The 19,535-nt window shown below is 34.3% G+C and overlaps 1 protein-coding gene across 2 annotated transcripts in view; it reads left to right on the forward strand.

The window, feature by feature from the left end:
* Positions 1 to 19,535, forward strand: part of NRDC (nardilysin convertase) — an 89,586-nt gene that overhangs the window by 25,523 nt on the left and 44,528 nt on the right. Inside the window, exons 3-7 of one of the 2 annotated variants that reach the window (XM_059063988.2) lie at positions 51 to 184; positions 1,093 to 1,162; positions 1,323 to 1,404; positions 2,156 to 2,309; positions 17,598 to 17,671. In XM_059063988.2, coding sequence (XP_058919971.1) covers positions 51 to 184; positions 1,093 to 1,162; positions 1,323 to 1,404; positions 2,156 to 2,309; positions 17,598 to 17,671 — 514 coding nt within the window. The remainder of the gene's footprint in view (positions 1 to 50; positions 185 to 1,092; positions 1,163 to 1,322; positions 1,405 to 2,155; positions 2,310 to 17,597; positions 17,672 to 19,535) is intronic. The other variant, XM_059064008.2, reaches the window with a different exon arrangement.

The following is a 19,535-nucleotide window of genomic DNA, read 5'->3' on the forward strand; positions in this document are numbered from 1 at the left end:
AGTATGAATTTCTTGGGTAGATAATTCTCAAGTATGAATTTCTTTTCTAGCAATCGCAGAGCCTGTTTTTGCTGTGGTCAAAGCTGACTGATAGACTGTGGTTTAAGTCAACTTATACAAAAATGTCTTCAACCCTGCTGGTCGAGACAAGAAAACTTTATGGGGTAGTTGGAGCTGAAAGCAGGTTAGGCATCTATTAAACATCACAGAACAGGTTAGACTGTGCCTTGAAGAAGTGGATATTCCCTCATGTTGTAACTGAGTTTATATGCCTAAGTCTTAAGTATGGGATTTATGGTATCAAGTGAGACTATTTGGTTCTTCCAAAAACGTACTTTTTTTTTTCTCCCCTGACACATGGTTAGACTTTATACCAGGTGTATGCTATTTTTTAAAAGCCCTCTAAGAGGATAACCATTTATCAAAACAGTCTTGTGTCATCAAATCTGTTAGCCCTTTAAAATTGACATTTGTAAAATTTGGCAAAGTTAATAATTCAACTTTCTATCCTCAAGGATTCAAATTGACTATTTTTCTCTCCCCTTTTGTATCTTTTAACTTATAATGATATAATGGTATGCCCTGATCATTTTAAATGCAAAATTTGGTATGCCTCCTGACCATCTATTTTGTTGGAAACTGATTTTCCCACGGTATTGGGAGAATATCAACCAATAAGTATTCTATGTATCTTAAATAAGAAGTGAAGAACTAAAAAGCCTCTTTAAAGTTTAGTTCTGTAGTTTTTTAATAGTTAAAGATTTTCTTTCTTAACCATTTATTTATTTTCTTTATTAGATGTTTTCCTGACTTGTTATTTTATGCCCTGTTTTAATAAAAACAAGATTTTATGAGTAACATATGAGAAGTTTCCATCTAGTAACTGAGTTACTGAACACAGAGAGCCTTTAATTGCTTAGAGATCTTTAGACAGAATCTACTCAGGTATATTACTTCTGCAGATTTCTGAAATCTGATAAATCAGGAAACAAACTTGGTCCAGAACTTTGAAATGCTGACACAAAATAATACTTGGGTGGGCTGGCCAGTCCCCCTTCGCTTTTTTCTGTCTGTTTCTGCTTTTTTCCTTAGGTCTGCACTTGTTCAGCATTTGGCAGGATGGCAAGAGGAGGAGCAGCAGGGTGAAACTGACACAGTTCTGGTGAGTTTCACTTTGCTGCTCCTCCTGATTCTCAGGGAAAGAATTTTGTTACTTTCTATTGGAAAAAATCCATCTCCAAGTGAATCTTTAAAATGAGATGATAATATTATTCCTTTAGGATTGACTCACTGTTTATTTGTATGTGTTCTACTTACTCCAGTCTGCAGCGGCTCTTTGTGTTGGAGTTGGGAGTTTTGCTGATCCGGATGACCTGCCTGGGCTGGCACACTTTTTGGAGCACAGTAAGATCTTTGTAAAATATCATTCCCGGGTGTGTTTTTCCCTCTAAATTTGTATGAAATGATTTCAAAGATAAGTAACTGGTTTAGTAGAATTATAATTTGTTTAATAAGAGAAAAACTAAGAAAAAATGTCAGTGGATATCATAGGGGAAGACTTAATTTTAATCTCCTTGAGTGCACTTGTTTTGCCTTGGGAGGGGCAGTCTCTTCCAGGGCTGGCAAAGCCTCAAGATGTCAAAGCATCAGAAATACAGAAAATAAAAAGGCATGATTAATATCAAAATAAAACAGAAAATCTTCAGTTTAGTTATGAATGTACCCAAGTAAAACCTTTGTGAATGCTATACAGTTATGAATACTTGAATTACTCATTTTTTTGTGCTCTGGTTTTCTAAGCTATTCAGTATTTGAGGGTAAACTTCTCATGAGATTTTATAGTAGAAATTAATCTGCTTATATGTCTGTGTTTACTTTTTAACCTTTTCACAAATAAATTATGTATTTCTTTCATTAAAAATAAAATGTTTAGGCTTTGAGTATAAAAGTAATATATGAACATTATAGAAAATTATAAAAACAGAAGTGTAATGAAGAAAGTATTATCCAGATGTAACCATTGTTCATGTGTTGGCATATTTTCTTCTTCTTTTTTTTTTTTTTTTTTTTTACTGCATATGAGAAATTTCATCCTTGTTAATAAAAACATTGCCTGTATCTTTGTGTTCTGTGACTTTGTGTTCTTTCCACTTAGTGGTATTCATGGGTAGTTTGAAATATCCAGATGAGAATGGGTTTGACGCCTTCCTGAAGAAACATGGGGGTAGTGATAATGCTTCAACTGATTGTGAACGTACAGTCTTTCAGTTTGATGTCCAGAGGAAGTACTTCAAAGAAGCCCTGGATAGGTAATTAACTCAAAATGTATTTTTATTTTGATTATCTAATGCCACCTTACAATTGGAAATATTGGGCATTGTTCTATGGTATTTCTTTTCTAGCAGTGTTCTAATTCTGTAGAATTGTCACAATACTTTATTTGGAGAAAAGAGCACATTATAAATACGCCTTGGCTCTTGTTCTGTAATCCTTAGTCTTTGTTTTAAAGATTAAACTGAAGCCCTTTAAACACCTTTTGAGTTTTGTACATAACATTGTCTCTATTGACTTATTATTGCAATTGTTATTTTCTAATTTAGTAGAAAATATGGAAAAACAGAGAAGCAAAAATAGATAAGATTGCTCCCAATTTCATAATCTAGAGTTAACCGTGATTGATATTTTGGAATATAACTATCTATACTCATAATGTATATGGGATCAGCTTGTTCATATCTTTCCATATTTTTAAACAAGGTATATCACTTTTACATATAATTTTATAATTTATAAAGCATGATTTTAAGTGATTGTGTATGCTTCATATTATATAGAAGTACCATTATCTGTTCAGCCAGTCACATATTATTGGACAGTTGAATTGTTTCCAGTTTTCTAGTATTGTAATGCTATGATGAATATCCTAATCTTTGTGTTCATCTATAATTATTTCTTTTAGTTAAGTTCTAAGGAGTGAAATTTCTCAGTCTATTTTCATGAATATTTTTAAAGCTTTTTTTAAAAGAACTTTTGATACTCACTGCAAAATTGTCTTCTAGAAAGTTTTCTTTAATAGGAAAAAAATGCCATAAAATCAAAACACAAATGGCAAAAAAAAATCTCAAAACATGACAAAGGTCCAGTTTTCTTAAAGAAATTGTCTCATCCCTTAAGAGATTAATTTGACCCTGAGAAACTTTTAGGTAAATTCCTGTAAGTTGAAAGCATATGCCATTATTTTCAATGAAATAAATATTTTATGTGTTCCTGAACCCCCAAATTAACTTTTTTTCGTAAAACAATGCCAAAATTCCATTAAAATTGATACAGTTACTTTGATGACAATATTTATAATAGGATACAACTTAGTGGTTTTTCTTCATTAATCTAAAATATGGCTCTCTACTTGCATTCAGTGAACTAGTTTATAGCTCTTTTTTAAAAAAAATAAATTTATTTATTTATTCATTTATTTAATTTTTGGCTGCATTGGGTCTTCGCTGGTACACACGGGCTTTCTCTAGTTGCAATGAGTGGGGGCTACTCTTTGTTGCAGGGCGCAGGCTTCTCATTGTGGTGGCTTCTCTTGTTGCAGAGAACAGGCTCTAGGCATGTGGGCTTCAGTAGTTGTGGCACACGGGCTTCAGTAGTTGTGGCGCACGGGCTCTAGAGCACAGGCTCAGTAGTTGTGGCACACGGGCTTAGTTGCTCCGCGGCATGTGGGATCTTCCTGGACAAGGGCTCGAACCCGTGTCCCCTGCATTGGCAGGCAGATTCTTAACCACTGCGCCACCAGGAAAGCCCTATAGCTCTTTTTTAATCATATACTTACGGACATGCTCACAGCACATATATTTGATCTCAGTGTTTCTCTAATTAAACATTTAATTCCCAAATAACAAATGAAAGAGTAGAGACAAAAGAAATTAACAAAGGCAATACAAATGATGCCCAAATTTATCTCTTCTATAAACTTAGAAAGTTAGGAATATTCTGGGACTTCCTTGGCCGTCCAGTGGTTAAGACTCCACGCTTCCACTTCAGGGGGTGCAGGTTCAATCCCTGGTTGGGGAACTAAGATCCCACATGCCGCACAGCCAAAAAAAAACCAAAAAACAAAAAACATAAGAAAATTAGGAATACTTTTAGGATGGCTGCATGTTTGCTATTGTTTCAAAGTTTTCAGCTTCCAAGTTTCACAACATCGAAACAGGTCTTTATGTGTGAAGAAAGCTTAAGCAGTAGACAAGTTGAATTCTCATGACTTTGTATTTGGTTATATCCAAATATAAAGAAGGAAAATATCCACTTCATTGGGAAAAAGAATAGGCAAGGGATATAAGTAGGATATAAATATTTATAAATAAATATAAATATAAATAGGCAAGGAATAAATTCTGACCACCTCAGAGATGACGAAACTTGGTATAAAGTCTAGTTAAAGAACTTGTTTCATTTCTTCTTAAGAAATTCTATGTATTGGAAATCTAAGGACTACTTCAGGAAATCAAAAGATATTTACACATTTATTATAGATTATTTCTACTTAAAAGAAAAAGAACCTACCAGAATTAACAAGAAGAATGCTACTGCTTAATAGGAGAAATAAATAAGAATATCCATGAATTCATGCCATAAATGGTAGATAGTGGTAGAGCATTAAGCATTGTATATACTATAATAAATATGAAAATATTACACTTCTACAGTTAGTAAGGAATAAAGAGTCTTTGGATCATTTTCAAAGGACTCTTATATAGTGTGGATTAAGTGCCAGTATTTTTTAATAGGTCAGTAAAATCCAGTTCCCTCACAGGTCACATTGTTTATCAGTATCTTGAATCATTTAAATAAAAAGTTGAGGAGATGACTGAATTTTTACTCTAGCAAGTAAATGAGAATGGAAGCTGCTTTTGCCCTGGTGACATTTGCTAATTTCAATAAATTTGAACTTTTGTTTATCAGTATTTCAGGGCAAGAGAAAGAATTATCAAAGCCCAGGATGTTCATATGGTGGGATGTCTAACAGGATGCCCTTCTCATGATAAACTGGGACTCCAGAAGGCATCACCCTCAGGTTGAAGAAATGGATTAGCCATTCTGAAGAATTACAGCCTGCTTTCAAAATGCCTGAGTTGTCTAGGGAACCTTAAGCCTTGATTGTGATTTAACATGGTCCAGAACTGGTAGTGTTCTCTGATGCCCAAGAGAAGCAAACACAAATCCTCTCAAAAGGAAAATACCTTTATTTTATGCTTTACATTACTCCTATAAACAGTTTTTCAAGTAGAGTGAGCAGCATTCAGTCACACATAAGCAGGCACACAACAAAACAAGACAACATGAATGAGAACATAAAACAGAGAAAGACTTCTAATGCCTTAGAAATCTTAGAGATTGGAATGTACAATTACAAAACCGATTCAGTTTTAAAGAAATATGGGACAGGTTTGAATATAGTTGCAAGGCATAGGAAACTATAAAATGTGATCTATGGGACTTGAAATATTAAAAAAAGAAAGAGCATTTTGAACTGAGACATGATAATTGAAATTGAAACCCAATGGACAAGTTTAAGAAAAGAGTAGCTATAGATGAAGATAGAATTTGTGAATTGGAAGATAGACCAAAAGAAATCCCTAATACAGCATGAAGAGAGAAAAGCTGAAAGGTACAGAAAAAAAGGAAAAGGGGCATAACAGAGAGAGTGAAAATGTCAAATATGTATTTACCTGGAGTCCTAGAAGGAGAGGAGAGAAAGATAGAGTAGACAAAATACTTGAAGGTTTGATCACTAGAAAATTTCCAGAACATCAAATCAGATGTTAAAGAAGTTTAACTAATTCTAAAAGTGTATATTAAAAGACATCCACATATAGAAAGATATAGTGACTACAGAAAACCAAATATAGAAAATCTTTACAAGATGGAAGGGCAGAACTCCTTCAAAGTCATATTATTTAGTCTGATGGATGACTTTTCAACAGCAGTAGTGGAAGCTAAAAGATAGTGGGATATCTGTATTAGCCTGAAAGAAGATAACTACCAACCACCAATTCTACACCAAGCAAAAAATACCTTGTAAGAATGATTGTAAAATAGACCTTTAGACACACAATTGAGAGTGTGTGCCACCAACCAACTTACCAAAGGAAATTTAAAGAATTTATTTCAGGCAGAAGGAAAATGCAGATCAGAGATGCAAAAAATATAGAAGAACAATGAAAGTCATTTTATGTGAATAAATATAAATGAACATTGATTACTTAAAACAGTAATTACAAAACTTAAAAGCTATACAGAATTAAAACAATAACATATCAATCAGGAATAATGATGATGGAGAAAAAGGTATTTTTATAAGGTACTGATTAACATTAGACATTGATAAGTTAAAAGGATACATGTAATATTTTCAAGGGTAACTTTTAAAAGAACACAATTTGAGCATAAAAATTCCAAACCAGTACAGGGAAAACATTTGGAATAATTATTTTTAATAATAAATTCAAAGAAAAAAAGTAGTAGGAGAGACAGAACAAGTGGGAGAAGCAGTACAAAGTAGGATGGAGGTAGATGTTGATCCATATATAACAGTAATTCTCATTAAATGTAAGTGGATTAATTTCCAATTAAACATTGTCAGACTGGATTTTTAAAAACCCAGTCAAATAGTTTTCAAGACTTAGATGTAAGGCTTGAAAAAAAAATTACTGTTGTTCAAAAGGCTCACTTCATGTTGATAAAACTTAACTAGGAAGACATAATTATTTCCAGTTTGAACACATCTAGTAACATAGCCTCACAGTAAATCAGTTATAAAGACCAATGAACAAGTAACCAACTGCAGTGGGAGATTTAACACCTCTTTCTCAGTAATTGATAGAACAACCGTAAAATCAATAAGGATGTAGAAGATTACAACAAAAGGATTAACACTTTTTTCCATAGATGTATACAGAATGCCTAATGAACACCTTCCAACTACAAAATTTTTTCAGTTGACCATATTTTAAGCCACAAGTTCAGTCTCAAATTTCAAAGCATTGAAAACATATTAATTATGTTTTCTGAACACCGTGTATAGTTAAATTTTAGCTAGAAATCAGAAGCAGAAAGCCAACTAGAACATTGCCTTATGTTTGGAAATTAAATATATTTCTAAGAAACACCTGGGTAAAAGAGGAAAGCATATCAGAAATTAGAAAGTATTTTATACTGAATTATAAAAATATTATAGAACAAAAGTTGTGGGATGCAGCTATAGTAGTACTTAGAGGGAAATATATATATAATCTTAAATGTATATGCTAGAAAAGAAGAACGGCTTAAAATTAATGAGCTGATCAATCTTAGGAAGTCTGAGTAAGACCAGCAAAGTATGTCCAAAGAAAGAAGAAAGAAATGATGAAAATAAATGAAATAAAAAGTGGACTGACCTCAGAAGAATGGTGAAATAGGACCTCCCAAAAGCCCCTCCTCTATAAAAGCAATGAGAACATTGCCAAAAATTGTCAAAATCAACTTTTTCAGAACTCTGGAAATAACCAAAACCTTGCAACAATCGAAGGAGTATTTATTTATTCAACCGAGTGACTAAATCTTACTAAGAACAGTGAGTTTTGTGGCATTTTAACTTGCCGTATTTCCATTGCCCTCTACCCAGCTCTACAGTAGTCTCGAAAACAAAGAGGTCCCACAATCTCAGTAAAAAACAGCAGTCTAGCAGCCACTGGAGGGAGCTGGATGGATTTAGAGCTCTTTAAAAACATCATTCTGGAGAATCTTCATTATTTGACCTGTCTGGTAATTTCCTGGGAACCACCATTCACAGATTTTTATGTATTTGGCCTGACTGGGAGCTCACCCATTTGCAAAAATCTTTCTCTGGAGGCATTTGTCGAAAACATTTGGATGGAACTTGTTTACCTTTGTGACTACCTGAGGCAGTGGATAACAGTTGGGGCAAACAAATAGGCTATTCAAAAAGCTTAAAAGGAAAAACTGGAAAATGAGATATCCTAAGGGGCTTTCAAAAGCTCCAGTATATTCCTGGAAATTTTGAAGGTCACATATGTGCATATAGCTGTGTCATGTCCAGGGCTGTGTGTATGCTCAAGAAAGACCTAAGAATGCCTTAAGCTGTCACCATGGTTGACCTTGAGTCTCTGGGCAAGCGGGATGTGGTAGCTAAAGCAGAGTTGTAAACTGCCTGACTGAATGTTGAAAGCATCCCCCAATATGCACAGAGAACGAACCCCCTTGGCAAGGCATTTAATGAAATCTCTCCACAACCAAAGATTATCACTAAGCTAACCAAACAGTGGTTGTACTCGCCAAAGAATATGGACTTTACAGAATTAGTTTAAGAAAGGTACTAAATATATAAACAATAAGAACAGCAAACAGCAATAACAACAAACCCTGAGGAGGGAGGAGAATCTTGATTTACAGAGTTGCCACATTATATTATTTAAAATGTTGTTTTCAACAGAAAGTTATGAGAGATGTAGAAAGTATGGCTGAACACCAGGAAAACAGTAGTCAATAGAAACTGTCCCTAAGAAAGCGCAGATTCTGGAGTTACTAGGCAAAAACTTTAAATCACCTTTTTTTTTTAACATCTTTATTGGAGTATAATTGCTTTACAATGGTGTGTTAGTTTCTGCTTTATAACAAAGTGAATCAGCTATACATATATCCCCATATCTCCTCCCTCTTGCATCTCCCTCCCACCCTCCCTATCCCACCCCTCTAGGTGGTCACAAAGCACTAATCTGATCTCCCTGTGCTATGTGGCTGCTTCCCACTAGCTATCTATTTTACATTTGGTAGTATATATAAGTCCATGCCACTCTCTCACTTCGTCCCTGCTTACCCTTCCCCCTCCCCGTGTCCTCAAGTCCATTCTCTAGATCTGTGTCTTTATTCCTGTCCTGCCCCTAGGTTCTTCAGAACAATTTTTTAAAATTTAGAATCCATATATATGTGTTAGCATACGGTATTTGTTTTTCTCTTTCTGACTTCACTCTGTATGACAGACTCTAGATCCATCCACCTCACTACGGATAACTCAATTTCGTTTCTTTTTATGGCTGAGTAATATTCCATTGTATATATGTGCCACATCTTCTTTATCCTAAATCACCTATTTTAATTATGTTCAAAGAGCTAAAGAAAAGTATGTCTAAGAACTAAAGGAAAATATGAGAATGATGTCTTACTAAATAGAGAACATCAATAAAGAGATAGAAATTATTAAATAGAACCAAATAGAAATTCTGGAGTTGAGAAGTACAATTCAAATGAAAAATTAACTAGAAGGGCTCAACAGAAGATTTGAGTTAGCTGAGGAAAGAGTAAACAAACCTGAAGAAAGGTTAGTTGGGATTGTCCAGTCTGAGGAACAGAAATAAAGAAAAGGAATGAAAAAAAATAAACAGCCTCAGAGATCTGTGGGACACCATCGAGGATACTAACATGTGTATCATAGGAGTTCCAAAAGGAAATGAGAAAAGGGTAGAAAGTATTCTTGAAGGTATAATAGCCAAACTCTTTCCAAATTTGATAAAAGACCAAAATCTACACATTCAAGCAACTCAAGGATTTCCAGAAGGATAAACACAGTGGTATTCACAACACTGACATTCACAATAAGACACATTATAATCAAGCTGTCAGAAGCCAAATGTAAAAAGAATGTTGAAAGTAGCAAGAGAAGAGCAGCTTTTTTCATAAAAGATAATCTCAATAAGGTAAACAGGTGCTTTCTCATCAGAAATCATGGAGGCAAGAAGGCAATGGTATGACACATTCAAAGTGCTGAAAGAAAAAGACTACAAACCAAGTATTTTATATCCAGCAAAAATATCCTTCTAAACGGATAAATTAAGACAATCTCAGATGAATTAAAAACCAAGTTTTGGGCTTCCCTGGTGGCGCAGTGGTTGAGAGTCCGCCTGCTGATGCAGGGGACACAGGTTTGTGCCCCGGTCTGGGAAGATCCCACATGCCGCGGAGCGGCTAGGCCTGTGAGCCGTGGACGCTGTGCCTGTGCGTCCGGAGCCTGTGCTCTGCAATAGGAGAGGCCACAACAGTGAGAGGCCTGCGTACCGCAAAACAAAAACAAAAACAAAAACACAAAACCCCCCAAACCAAAAAAAACCCAAGTTTTAAGTTTGTCATTAGCAGATCTTCTCTATATGACATATTAGATGGATGGAGTCCTTCAGACTGAAATGAAAGGATGCTCAAATCCACATGAAGAAATAAAGCATACTGGTAAAGGTAACTATATAGGTAAATATAAAAGAAAGTATAAATATACTTTTTGTTTGTAATTTTTCCCTATCTGATTTAAAAGATAACTGTATAAAGCAAAAATTATAAATCTGTGTTGATAGGCATATAATGTATAAAGACATCATTTGTATGGCAATAATAACACAGAGGAAGGGAGAGAACAGGTATATGGGAGCAAAGTTTTTGTATACTACTGAAGTTAAGTTGGTATTAATTCAAAATGGATTGTTATAAGCTGTTAGTTAAGAAAATAACTAAAAAAATATAGTAAAAGAAATGGCAAGGGAATTAAAATGGTACTCTAGAAAATATCTATTTTAACAAAAAGAAGTCAGCAATGGAGGAATAGAGGGGAAAAAAAACATAAGACTTACAGTAAACAGATAGCAAAGGAAGATATAAATCCTGTCTTATCAGTAATTAAGTTAAATGTAAACAGATAAAGCATTTCAATTAAAAGACAAGATACTGGCAGACTGGGTAAAGAAACATGCGTCAGCTATAAATGCTGTCTGTAAGAGAAACACTTTAGATTAAAATACACCAATAGGTTGGCAATAAGAAGATGAAAAAAGATATACATACAAATAATAATTAAAAGGGAGCTGGAGTGATTGAACTAATATCTGACAAAATAAGACTTTAAAATGAAACTTTTTACTAGAGACAAGGGAATTTTATAATGATAAAAGGGTCAATTCATCAAGAATGTATAACAGTTATAAGCATAAGTTCATCTTTCAAAGGAACCTCAAAATACATAAAGCAAAAACTGACAGAATTGAGGGGGAAAAATACACAATTAAATAATAATAGTTGCAAATGTAAATATCCCACTTTCAATAAAGGATAGAAAAACTAGGTAGATCAACAAGAAACAGAAGACATGAACAAGAGTATAAACTAACTAGACATCTACAGAACACTTCATCCCAAATCAGCAAAATACACATTCTTCTCAAGTGCAGCATGTATTTTTCTCCAGCATAGATATATATTAGGTCATAAAATAAATTTATTCCCAATAAATTTGAAAGGATGAAATTATGCAGAGTATGTTCTCTAGCTATAATGTAATGAAATCAAAAATCAGTAACAAGGAAACTTGGGAAATTTCACAAATCTGTAGAAATTAAACAACCTTACCCTAAATAATCAATGGATCAAAACAGAAATCACAAGGGAAATTTTAAAAATAGAGACTAATGAAAATGAAAACAACATACAAAAATTATGGGATGCATCAAAACCAGTGTTCAGAGGGAAATTTATAACTGTAAACACCTCCATTAAAAAAGAAAGATCTCAAGTGACCCTAAACTTCCATCTTTTTTTTTTTTTTCTTTTTTTTTTTTTTGTGGTATGCGGGCCTCTCACTGTTGTGGCCTCTCCCGTTGCGGAGCACAGGCTTCGGATGCGCAGGCTCAGCAGCCATGGCTCACGGGCCCAGCCACTCCACGGTATGTGGGATCTTCCCGGACAGGGGCACGAACCCATGTCCCCTGCATTGGCAGGCAGACTCTCAACCACTGTGCCACCAGGGAAGCCCTAAACTTCCATCTTAATTAACAAGGCAAAGAAGAGCAATCTAAACCCAAGTAAGCAGAAGGAAGGACATAATAAAAATTTGAATGGAAATAAATAGGGAATAGAAAAACAATAGAAGATAAAACCAACAGCTGGTTATTTGAAAAGATGAACAAAATTGACAAACTTTCAGCTAGACTAACCAAGAAAAAGGAAGGCTCAGATTATTAAAATGAGGAATGAGTGAACATTAGTATGATCTTAACCAAAATAAAAAAGAGTGTAATAAAATATTATGAACTATTTTATGCCAACAAATAGATAACTGAGACGAAATGGACAAATTTCTAGAAAGACACAAAACTATTGAAACTGACTTAAGACAGAAAATCTGAACAGACCTGTAATGAGAGATTGGATGAGTAATCAAGAATTTACCAAATGAAAAGTATAGACCCAGGTGACTTCACTGGTGAATTCTACCAAACATTTAAAGAATTAACACTAATGCTTCATATACTCTTCCAAAATATAGAAGAAGAGGGACACTTCCTAAATCATTCTATGAAGCTGGTATTACTCTGATATCAAAAGTAGACAATCATTGCACAAGAAAACTACAGACTAGTATCTGTTATGAATAGAGATTCAGAAATCCTCAACAAAACCACAAAATTGAATCCAGCAACATATAAAAAGGATTATGCACAATCCAGGTGGGATTTATCCCAGGATTTCGAGGTTAGTTCACCATACAAAAACCAGTCAACATAATATGCCATATTAATTGAAGAAAGGACAAAAACACATTCCAGAAATCATTTCAATGTAAACAGAAAAGCATTTAACAGAATCCAGCACCCTTTCATGATAAAACACTTGATAAACTAGGAATAAAAGGGAACTTCCTCAACCTGATAAAGGGTATCTATGAATAACCCACAGCTAACATAATACTTAATGGTGAAAGGTTGAAAGCATTTCCCCAAAGAGTAGGATCAAGATATCAGCCCTGTCCACCTCTATTCAACATTGTAGTGGAGGTTTTAGCTAGAGCAGTTAGACATGAAAATGAAATAAAATCATGCAGATTCAAAAAGAAGTAAAACTATCTCTCTTTGCAGATGGCATAATCTTGTACAGATGATTCTCATTATTTGTGGAGAATTCACCTACTCACTAAAATTTATTTGTAACTCCAAAATGAATCCTTGCAGTGCTTTTGTAGTCATTCATGGACATGTGAAAAATTTGTGAAAAACTTTGAAAATTGTTGCAAAAAATTTGAGTTGCCTGACACACCTTCTCAGCTGAGGTTGAAAAAGGCAACACTCTACCTTTTTGTTTCAGCTTTCATACAGAAGTGACCAGAGGATAAGGGACAGTACAATATAGTAAGAGAAGCTCTGGCTCTGGAGCCAGTTCTATGGAGTTTGAGTCCCAGCTCTGGTACCCACTGGGGAAGTGGCCTCAGGCAGTTTCCTTAACACTTCTGAACCTCATTCTCTCTTTTGTGAAATAAAGAAAAGAGAATCAACTAGAATGAGATACCTTTAGGATTTAAGATCTTAATCTGTGTATGTGTATTACCCTAGGACAGTCATTCAATACTCTCTAATTCTGCAGTCATGACAACTTTAGAAAACATAACTACCACAAATAATAGGAACTCATTGTATATGGATAATCCTACAGAGTCCACAAATGAACTATTAGAGCTAATATCAAGTTCAACAAGGTTGCAGGATCAAGATCATTGTACAAAAATCAGTTGTGTTTTTATACACTAACAATGAAAAATACAAAAATGAAACTAAGAGAAAATTATTTGTACAATAGCATTAAAAAGAATAAAATACTTAGGAATAAATTTTAAAAAAGAGGTGCAAGAGTTTGTGGAAAGCCACAACATTTTTTTTGAAAGAAATTACAGAACAAATTAAATTAATGGAAAGCCATCCCATGTTCATAGATTACAAGTCTTAATATTGTTAAGATGACAATACATCCCAAATTGGTCTAGAGATTCAACTTAATCCTTATCAAAATTTCAGCTGTCTTTTTTGAAGAAATTGATGAGCTGATTCTAAAATTCATATGGAAAGGAAGAGACCAAGAATAGCCAAAAATTATCTTGAAAAAGAACAAAGTTAAAGGACTCATATTCCCAGTTTCAAAACTTACTCAAATCTACAGTAATCAAGGCAACATGGTACTGGCATAAGAATAGACATATACTTCAGTGGAATAGAATTGAGGCTCCAGAAATAAACCATTACATTTATTATCAGCTGCAAGGGTGCCAAGGCAATTCAATGGGAAAGAATAGTTTTTCAACAAATGCTACTGCAACAACTGGATATCCACATGCAAAAGAATGAAGTTGGATCTTTTGTTCTTACCATATACAGGTATTAACAAATTGAGACATATGCTTAAGTGTAAGAGCAAAAACTATAAACCTCTAAAGAGAACATAGGCATAAATCTTTGTGACCTTGGACTTGGCAATAGTTTTTCAGGTATGACATCAACAGCAGAAGCAACAAAGGAAAAACTAGATAAACTGGACTCCACTGAAATTAAACACTTTTTTGCTTTAAAGCGTCCTATGAAGAAAGTGAAAAGACAACTCAGAATGAAAGAAAATACTTACAAATCATCTATCTGCTAAGGTGCTAGTATCCAGAATATATATAAAACTTCTAGTGCTCAACAATAAGAGGACAAATAACCCAATTTTAAAATGGGCAAACGATTTAAATAGACATTTCTCAAAAAAAGATATTCAGGTGGCCAATAAGCACATGAAAATATGCTCAACATCTTAGTCACGAGGAAAATGAAAGTCAAAACTACAATGAGGTACCACCTCACATTGGTCAGAATAGCCATCATTATAAAGTCAACAAATAATAAATGCTGGAGAAGGTATGCAGAAAAGGGAACCCTCTTATACTGTTGGTGGGAATATAAATTCCCACCAACTATGGAAAACATTATGGCAGTTCCTCAAAAAACTAAAAATAGAGTTACCATATGATCCAGCAATCCCATTCCTGGGCATATATCTGGAAAAGACAAAAACTAATTTGAAAAGATACATCCCAGTGTATCTACTAATTAAATCTCTGGTAGTTATTCTAAACATAAGTCCTCTGTTAGTTACATGTGTTGCAAATATATTCTCCCACTTTATACTTGCCTTTTTCATACTCTGTGTTATCTTTAGATGAACATAATGTACTATCATTTTTCTTTATGTTTTGTTTTTGCATCTTGTTTGATAATCCTTACCTAAGACTAAAGTCACGCTTATCTATAAAACTTTTCATTGTACTTTTCACTTTTTGGTCTATAATCCACATAGAATTGATTTAATTATTAGATTATATATGTAATTGTATGTAACATATTTATATATGATAATATATATCATATAAATGGATAATTATATATATATTATTATGATCAATAAGAAAAATACAACCCAATAGAAAAAAACCGTTAAACAGGTATTTTACAAGAGAAGAAATTGAAATTATTAATAAATATATAAAATGTTCAATCAGGAAAATGTAAATTAAAAGCATTATGAGATTTAACTATCCTCCTAAAAGTTGCAGAAAATTTTAGTCTGACAATACCAAGTGAGAGTGAGGTTGTAGAGGATTGGAGGATGATCTGATGCAAGTGTAGATTGGCACAATCACTTTGGAAAAGTTTGATTATTACCTAGTGATGTAGAACATATGATGCATATACAATTACCTAGGAGTTCCTTTCTTAGATATATATTTAGACAAACTTGTGCACATGTGCCATGGTACATATTTATAAGAATGTTTATGGCAGCATTGTTTGTAATGGTTCAAACCCAGAACCAGCCCAAATGTCCACCAGCAGTAGAATGGATGAATAAATTCATGCAGTGGAATATTCTACTGCAATAAAAATAAATGATCCACAGCCACATGTAGCATCATGAATGACTACTAAAAAGAGTGTTGAGTTAAATAAATCACGCAAAGAATACATACACTATATATCCATTTATATGAAGTTCAAAATGAAACTATATTGTCTAGAACATGCATTCTTGGCAGGGTTCATACTGTTTCTTTTGGTAGCAAAAAAAAATTGGTCTTGAAGGTGAAAAAACATTTAATATTATAATGGTTTGTGGCCCTCCAAAGCTTAACCCTACCTGCAAAATCTTCACTTAGTGTTTGATTTCTTTTTGAGTTTTCTCAAATATCACATGAGCACCATTTACACTGACATTGAGTTTGTGGAAGATATGCAGAGCGTCTGCAAGGTCAGGGGTACAAAATTGTGGTGGATAGATGATTGGAGGACTTTCAAATGAGTGACCTTGAAGTCATCACTAGAGGTGATCTGTGTGTGTCAGTTGGTTGCCATTGGCTGCCTTGTGGGTGTTATATTTGATCCTTTCTCTGCTTTTGTGCGTGACTTTGATTTTTAGAATAAAATAAAAATATTTTATTATTTAGTTCAACAAAAGTTATTCAACCCTTCATTAGTTATACTAAGTATTGACAAGAAAAAAATGTCAGTAATATTTTAATGAGTATCTGGTAGCTAATTAAGTTAAAAGTTTCTTCTCAGAGCAAGCAAAAGTTCAGTTTATTAAATATTGTAGGAAATTAATTTTTTCAATGTGTTTTGTTGGAAAAATGAATTTTAATTTTTTAAAAACTTGATTGCATTGCTGTTATTATATAAATTGTTAATTTGCATATGTAATATAATGCATCACAATTTATATAAGGAATATATTACATTAAACAGCAAATACAGTTATAAAATTAAGTGAAATACTAATAGCCTTTAAAATTTTAACTTGGGATTTCCCTGGTGCTCAGTGGTTAAGAATCCGCCTGCCAATGCAGGGGACACAGGTTCAATCCCTGGCTGAGAGGATCCCACATTCTGCGGAGCAACTAAGCCTGTGTGCCACAAGTACTGAGCCTGTGCTCTAGAGCCAGTGAGCCACAACTCCTGAGCCCGCGTGCCACAACTACTGAAGCCCATGCGCCTAGAGCCCGTGCTCCGCAACAAGAGAAGCCACTGCAATGAGAGTAGCCCCCGCTCGCCGCAACTAGAGAAAGCCTGTGTGCAGCACTGAAGATCCAACGTGGCCAAAAATAAATAAAAAAAATTTTAACTTAAGTTAAAAAAAGTAGGCCTCAGATACTTTTTATTTATAAAATCACAGATACACATAAAATATGTAAACAGATTGTATATGTGTGTAAAAATGTCATAGGGGAGTGATTAGAAGAAAATTTCTGAAAAGGCTACTTAGGGTTGATAATGGAAAAAAAAAAAAGATCAAAAACACCAGCCTAGAAATACATATATATGTGGTAAAACTATCAAGGAAAGCAGAGAAGTGATTCCCGTAACATTCATGATATTAACTCTGAGGATAAGGTGGGTGCTGGGTTCTTCTAGAGTTCTGACAGCGGTCTGTTTCTTGATCTGAGTGGTTGCCACTCAGGTGTTTACCTCATAGTCTATATGCCCATGTTTTATATATAATACTTTTCTGTATGGGTATTATATTTTATAATAGAAAAAAAGGTAGTTTGTAGACTTTAAAATCTAGAAATGCTGTGTATTTAGGTTTTATATGCACGATTATGAACTAAATCTCCATCTTAGTAAAGCTTCTTAATTAAAAAAGTAGATGTTGACTGATGAAAAGCTTTTACCAAACAGTTTTTTTATTTTATTTTTTTTCAGATGGGCCCAGTTCTTCATCCATCCACTAATGATCAGAGATGCAATTGACCGGGAAGTTGAAGCTGTTGATAGTGGTAAGTGCTTTATGTCTTGCGGCTTTTTCCTTCATTGATCCAGTCATTTAGCACATTTATCATTCTTTATCACTCTTTATATTATAAAGGGCTAAGTTGAAATAGATATGTCATGTTTATTCCTGAAGCCATTAAATGTCTAATTCAGTATATATTTGAAATAAGTCAAAGAATGGTAGATTTTCGATTTTTCAGCCTTTGTTTTTTGAGGGTTTTACCGCAGTGACTGACCTTTTGCAGGATACGAGCCTAATTCTTAAAGCTAATACTGGGTGTTAAAACTTTAAAAGTTCACATACTCTTTTTGTATGAAGAGGTATTTTCTCTGAGGCTTTATTTTAAGCACCATCCTGATATTTAAATAGCTTATTTTTTGTTGCCTCTGTTTGTCAGTGCTTTGTGGGTTGAGTTTCTGTAGTTCCGAAAACAATCATGATATGTTTATGGATGAAGAAACTAAACTCCTGAACAGGAAATGCGTTTAATTTTACTTTTTGACAGTTTTTCTTATCTTTGTGATTTAAATATTGAAGACTAAGGAAGGCTGTGTCTCTCTCTATAGGGTGCGGGTTCATTAGAGAACTGTGCTGCACATATCCCTTAATTACAGAGTACCAGTAAATAGCACCATTCCAGATTAACCCTGCTTCCTTATTTTAGCATTAGAAACATGTAGCAGTAGACTTGGGGGGATTTCTAGTTCACATAGGTTAGGCTTGGCTTGCATAGCTGAAGAGGCCAGGTCTCTGTACTAGTTCTTCCCTTTGTAGCATTTTCCCTCTTGGCTTGATTGTCTAGTTCTAATAATCACTTGTTGCATTCACTAGGCTGAATAAACTGCAGATGGCTGGAAAGAACTGTCTCAAAGTCAGCAAACTGTGTTTTACTTATAGAAATGTCACTAACTGTGGCCCTCAATTTATTTGTAAAAGAGGGTAGAATGGAGTTAGATTCCTCCTGGTTCTAGTAGCTCATTATAATCAAGGATTTATTTTCTTCATTTTTGTTACTTGCCTACCCACAGTGTCTGTTTTTTCATAGGCCCAGATAAGTATTTGTTGAATACATGAGAAACCAAAATAACTAAGGAAAACTCCAAAAGCCTTCCCTACTTTTTGGGACCTTGGAACTATATTCTGTGTCTTTAATTCTTTCAAGTGTGTTTTTCTTTACACAGTTTCTAGAGTGGGTCGAAATTGGCATTTAAAAGGTTAGACGTCTAGGGAATTCCATGGCAGTCCAGTGGTAGGATTCAGCGCTTTACTACCAGGGCCCACGTTCAATCCGTGGTCAGCAAACTAAGATCTCGCAAGCTGTGCGGTGCGGCCAAAAAAGAAATATTAAACGTCTAATTTAGTTTTACAGGTTTAATTCAGAATATATTTTATTATATTTTGAATATTATGCAGAAATATATATATATACATACATATGTGATATATGATATGTACACACACACTCACATACAATAAGTAGTTTTGGTTTAAGATGAACTTAAGCTAAAGGCTCTGTTTTTTTGTTTGTTTTTGATGATAGGAGACCTAGATTTCAATTTGTGATCTGATATAAATAGCTAGGTATATATCATTAGTTACTTAACCTTCTAAGTATGAAGGATTTACTTGAGATGAGGGAGATGGGAGAGGTCTTAAATTTTTTTTTTTTTTTTTTTTTTTTTTTTTGTGGAACGTGGGCCTCTCACTGTTGTGACCTCTCCCGTTGCGGAGCACAGGCTCGGGACGTGCAGGCTCAGTGGCCATGGCTCACGGGCACAGCCACTCCACGGCATGTGGGATCTTCCTGGACCGGGGCACGAACCCATGTCCCCTGCATTGGCCAGCGGACTCTCAACCACTGTGCCACC

This window comes from Kogia breviceps, chromosome 1, assembly GCF_026419965.1.
Source record: "Kogia breviceps isolate mKogBre1 chromosome 1, mKogBre1 haplotype 1, whole genome shotgun sequence".
In the NCBI taxonomy this organism is placed as follows: domain Eukaryota; kingdom Metazoa; phylum Chordata; class Mammalia; order Artiodactyla; family Physeteridae; genus Kogia; species Kogia breviceps.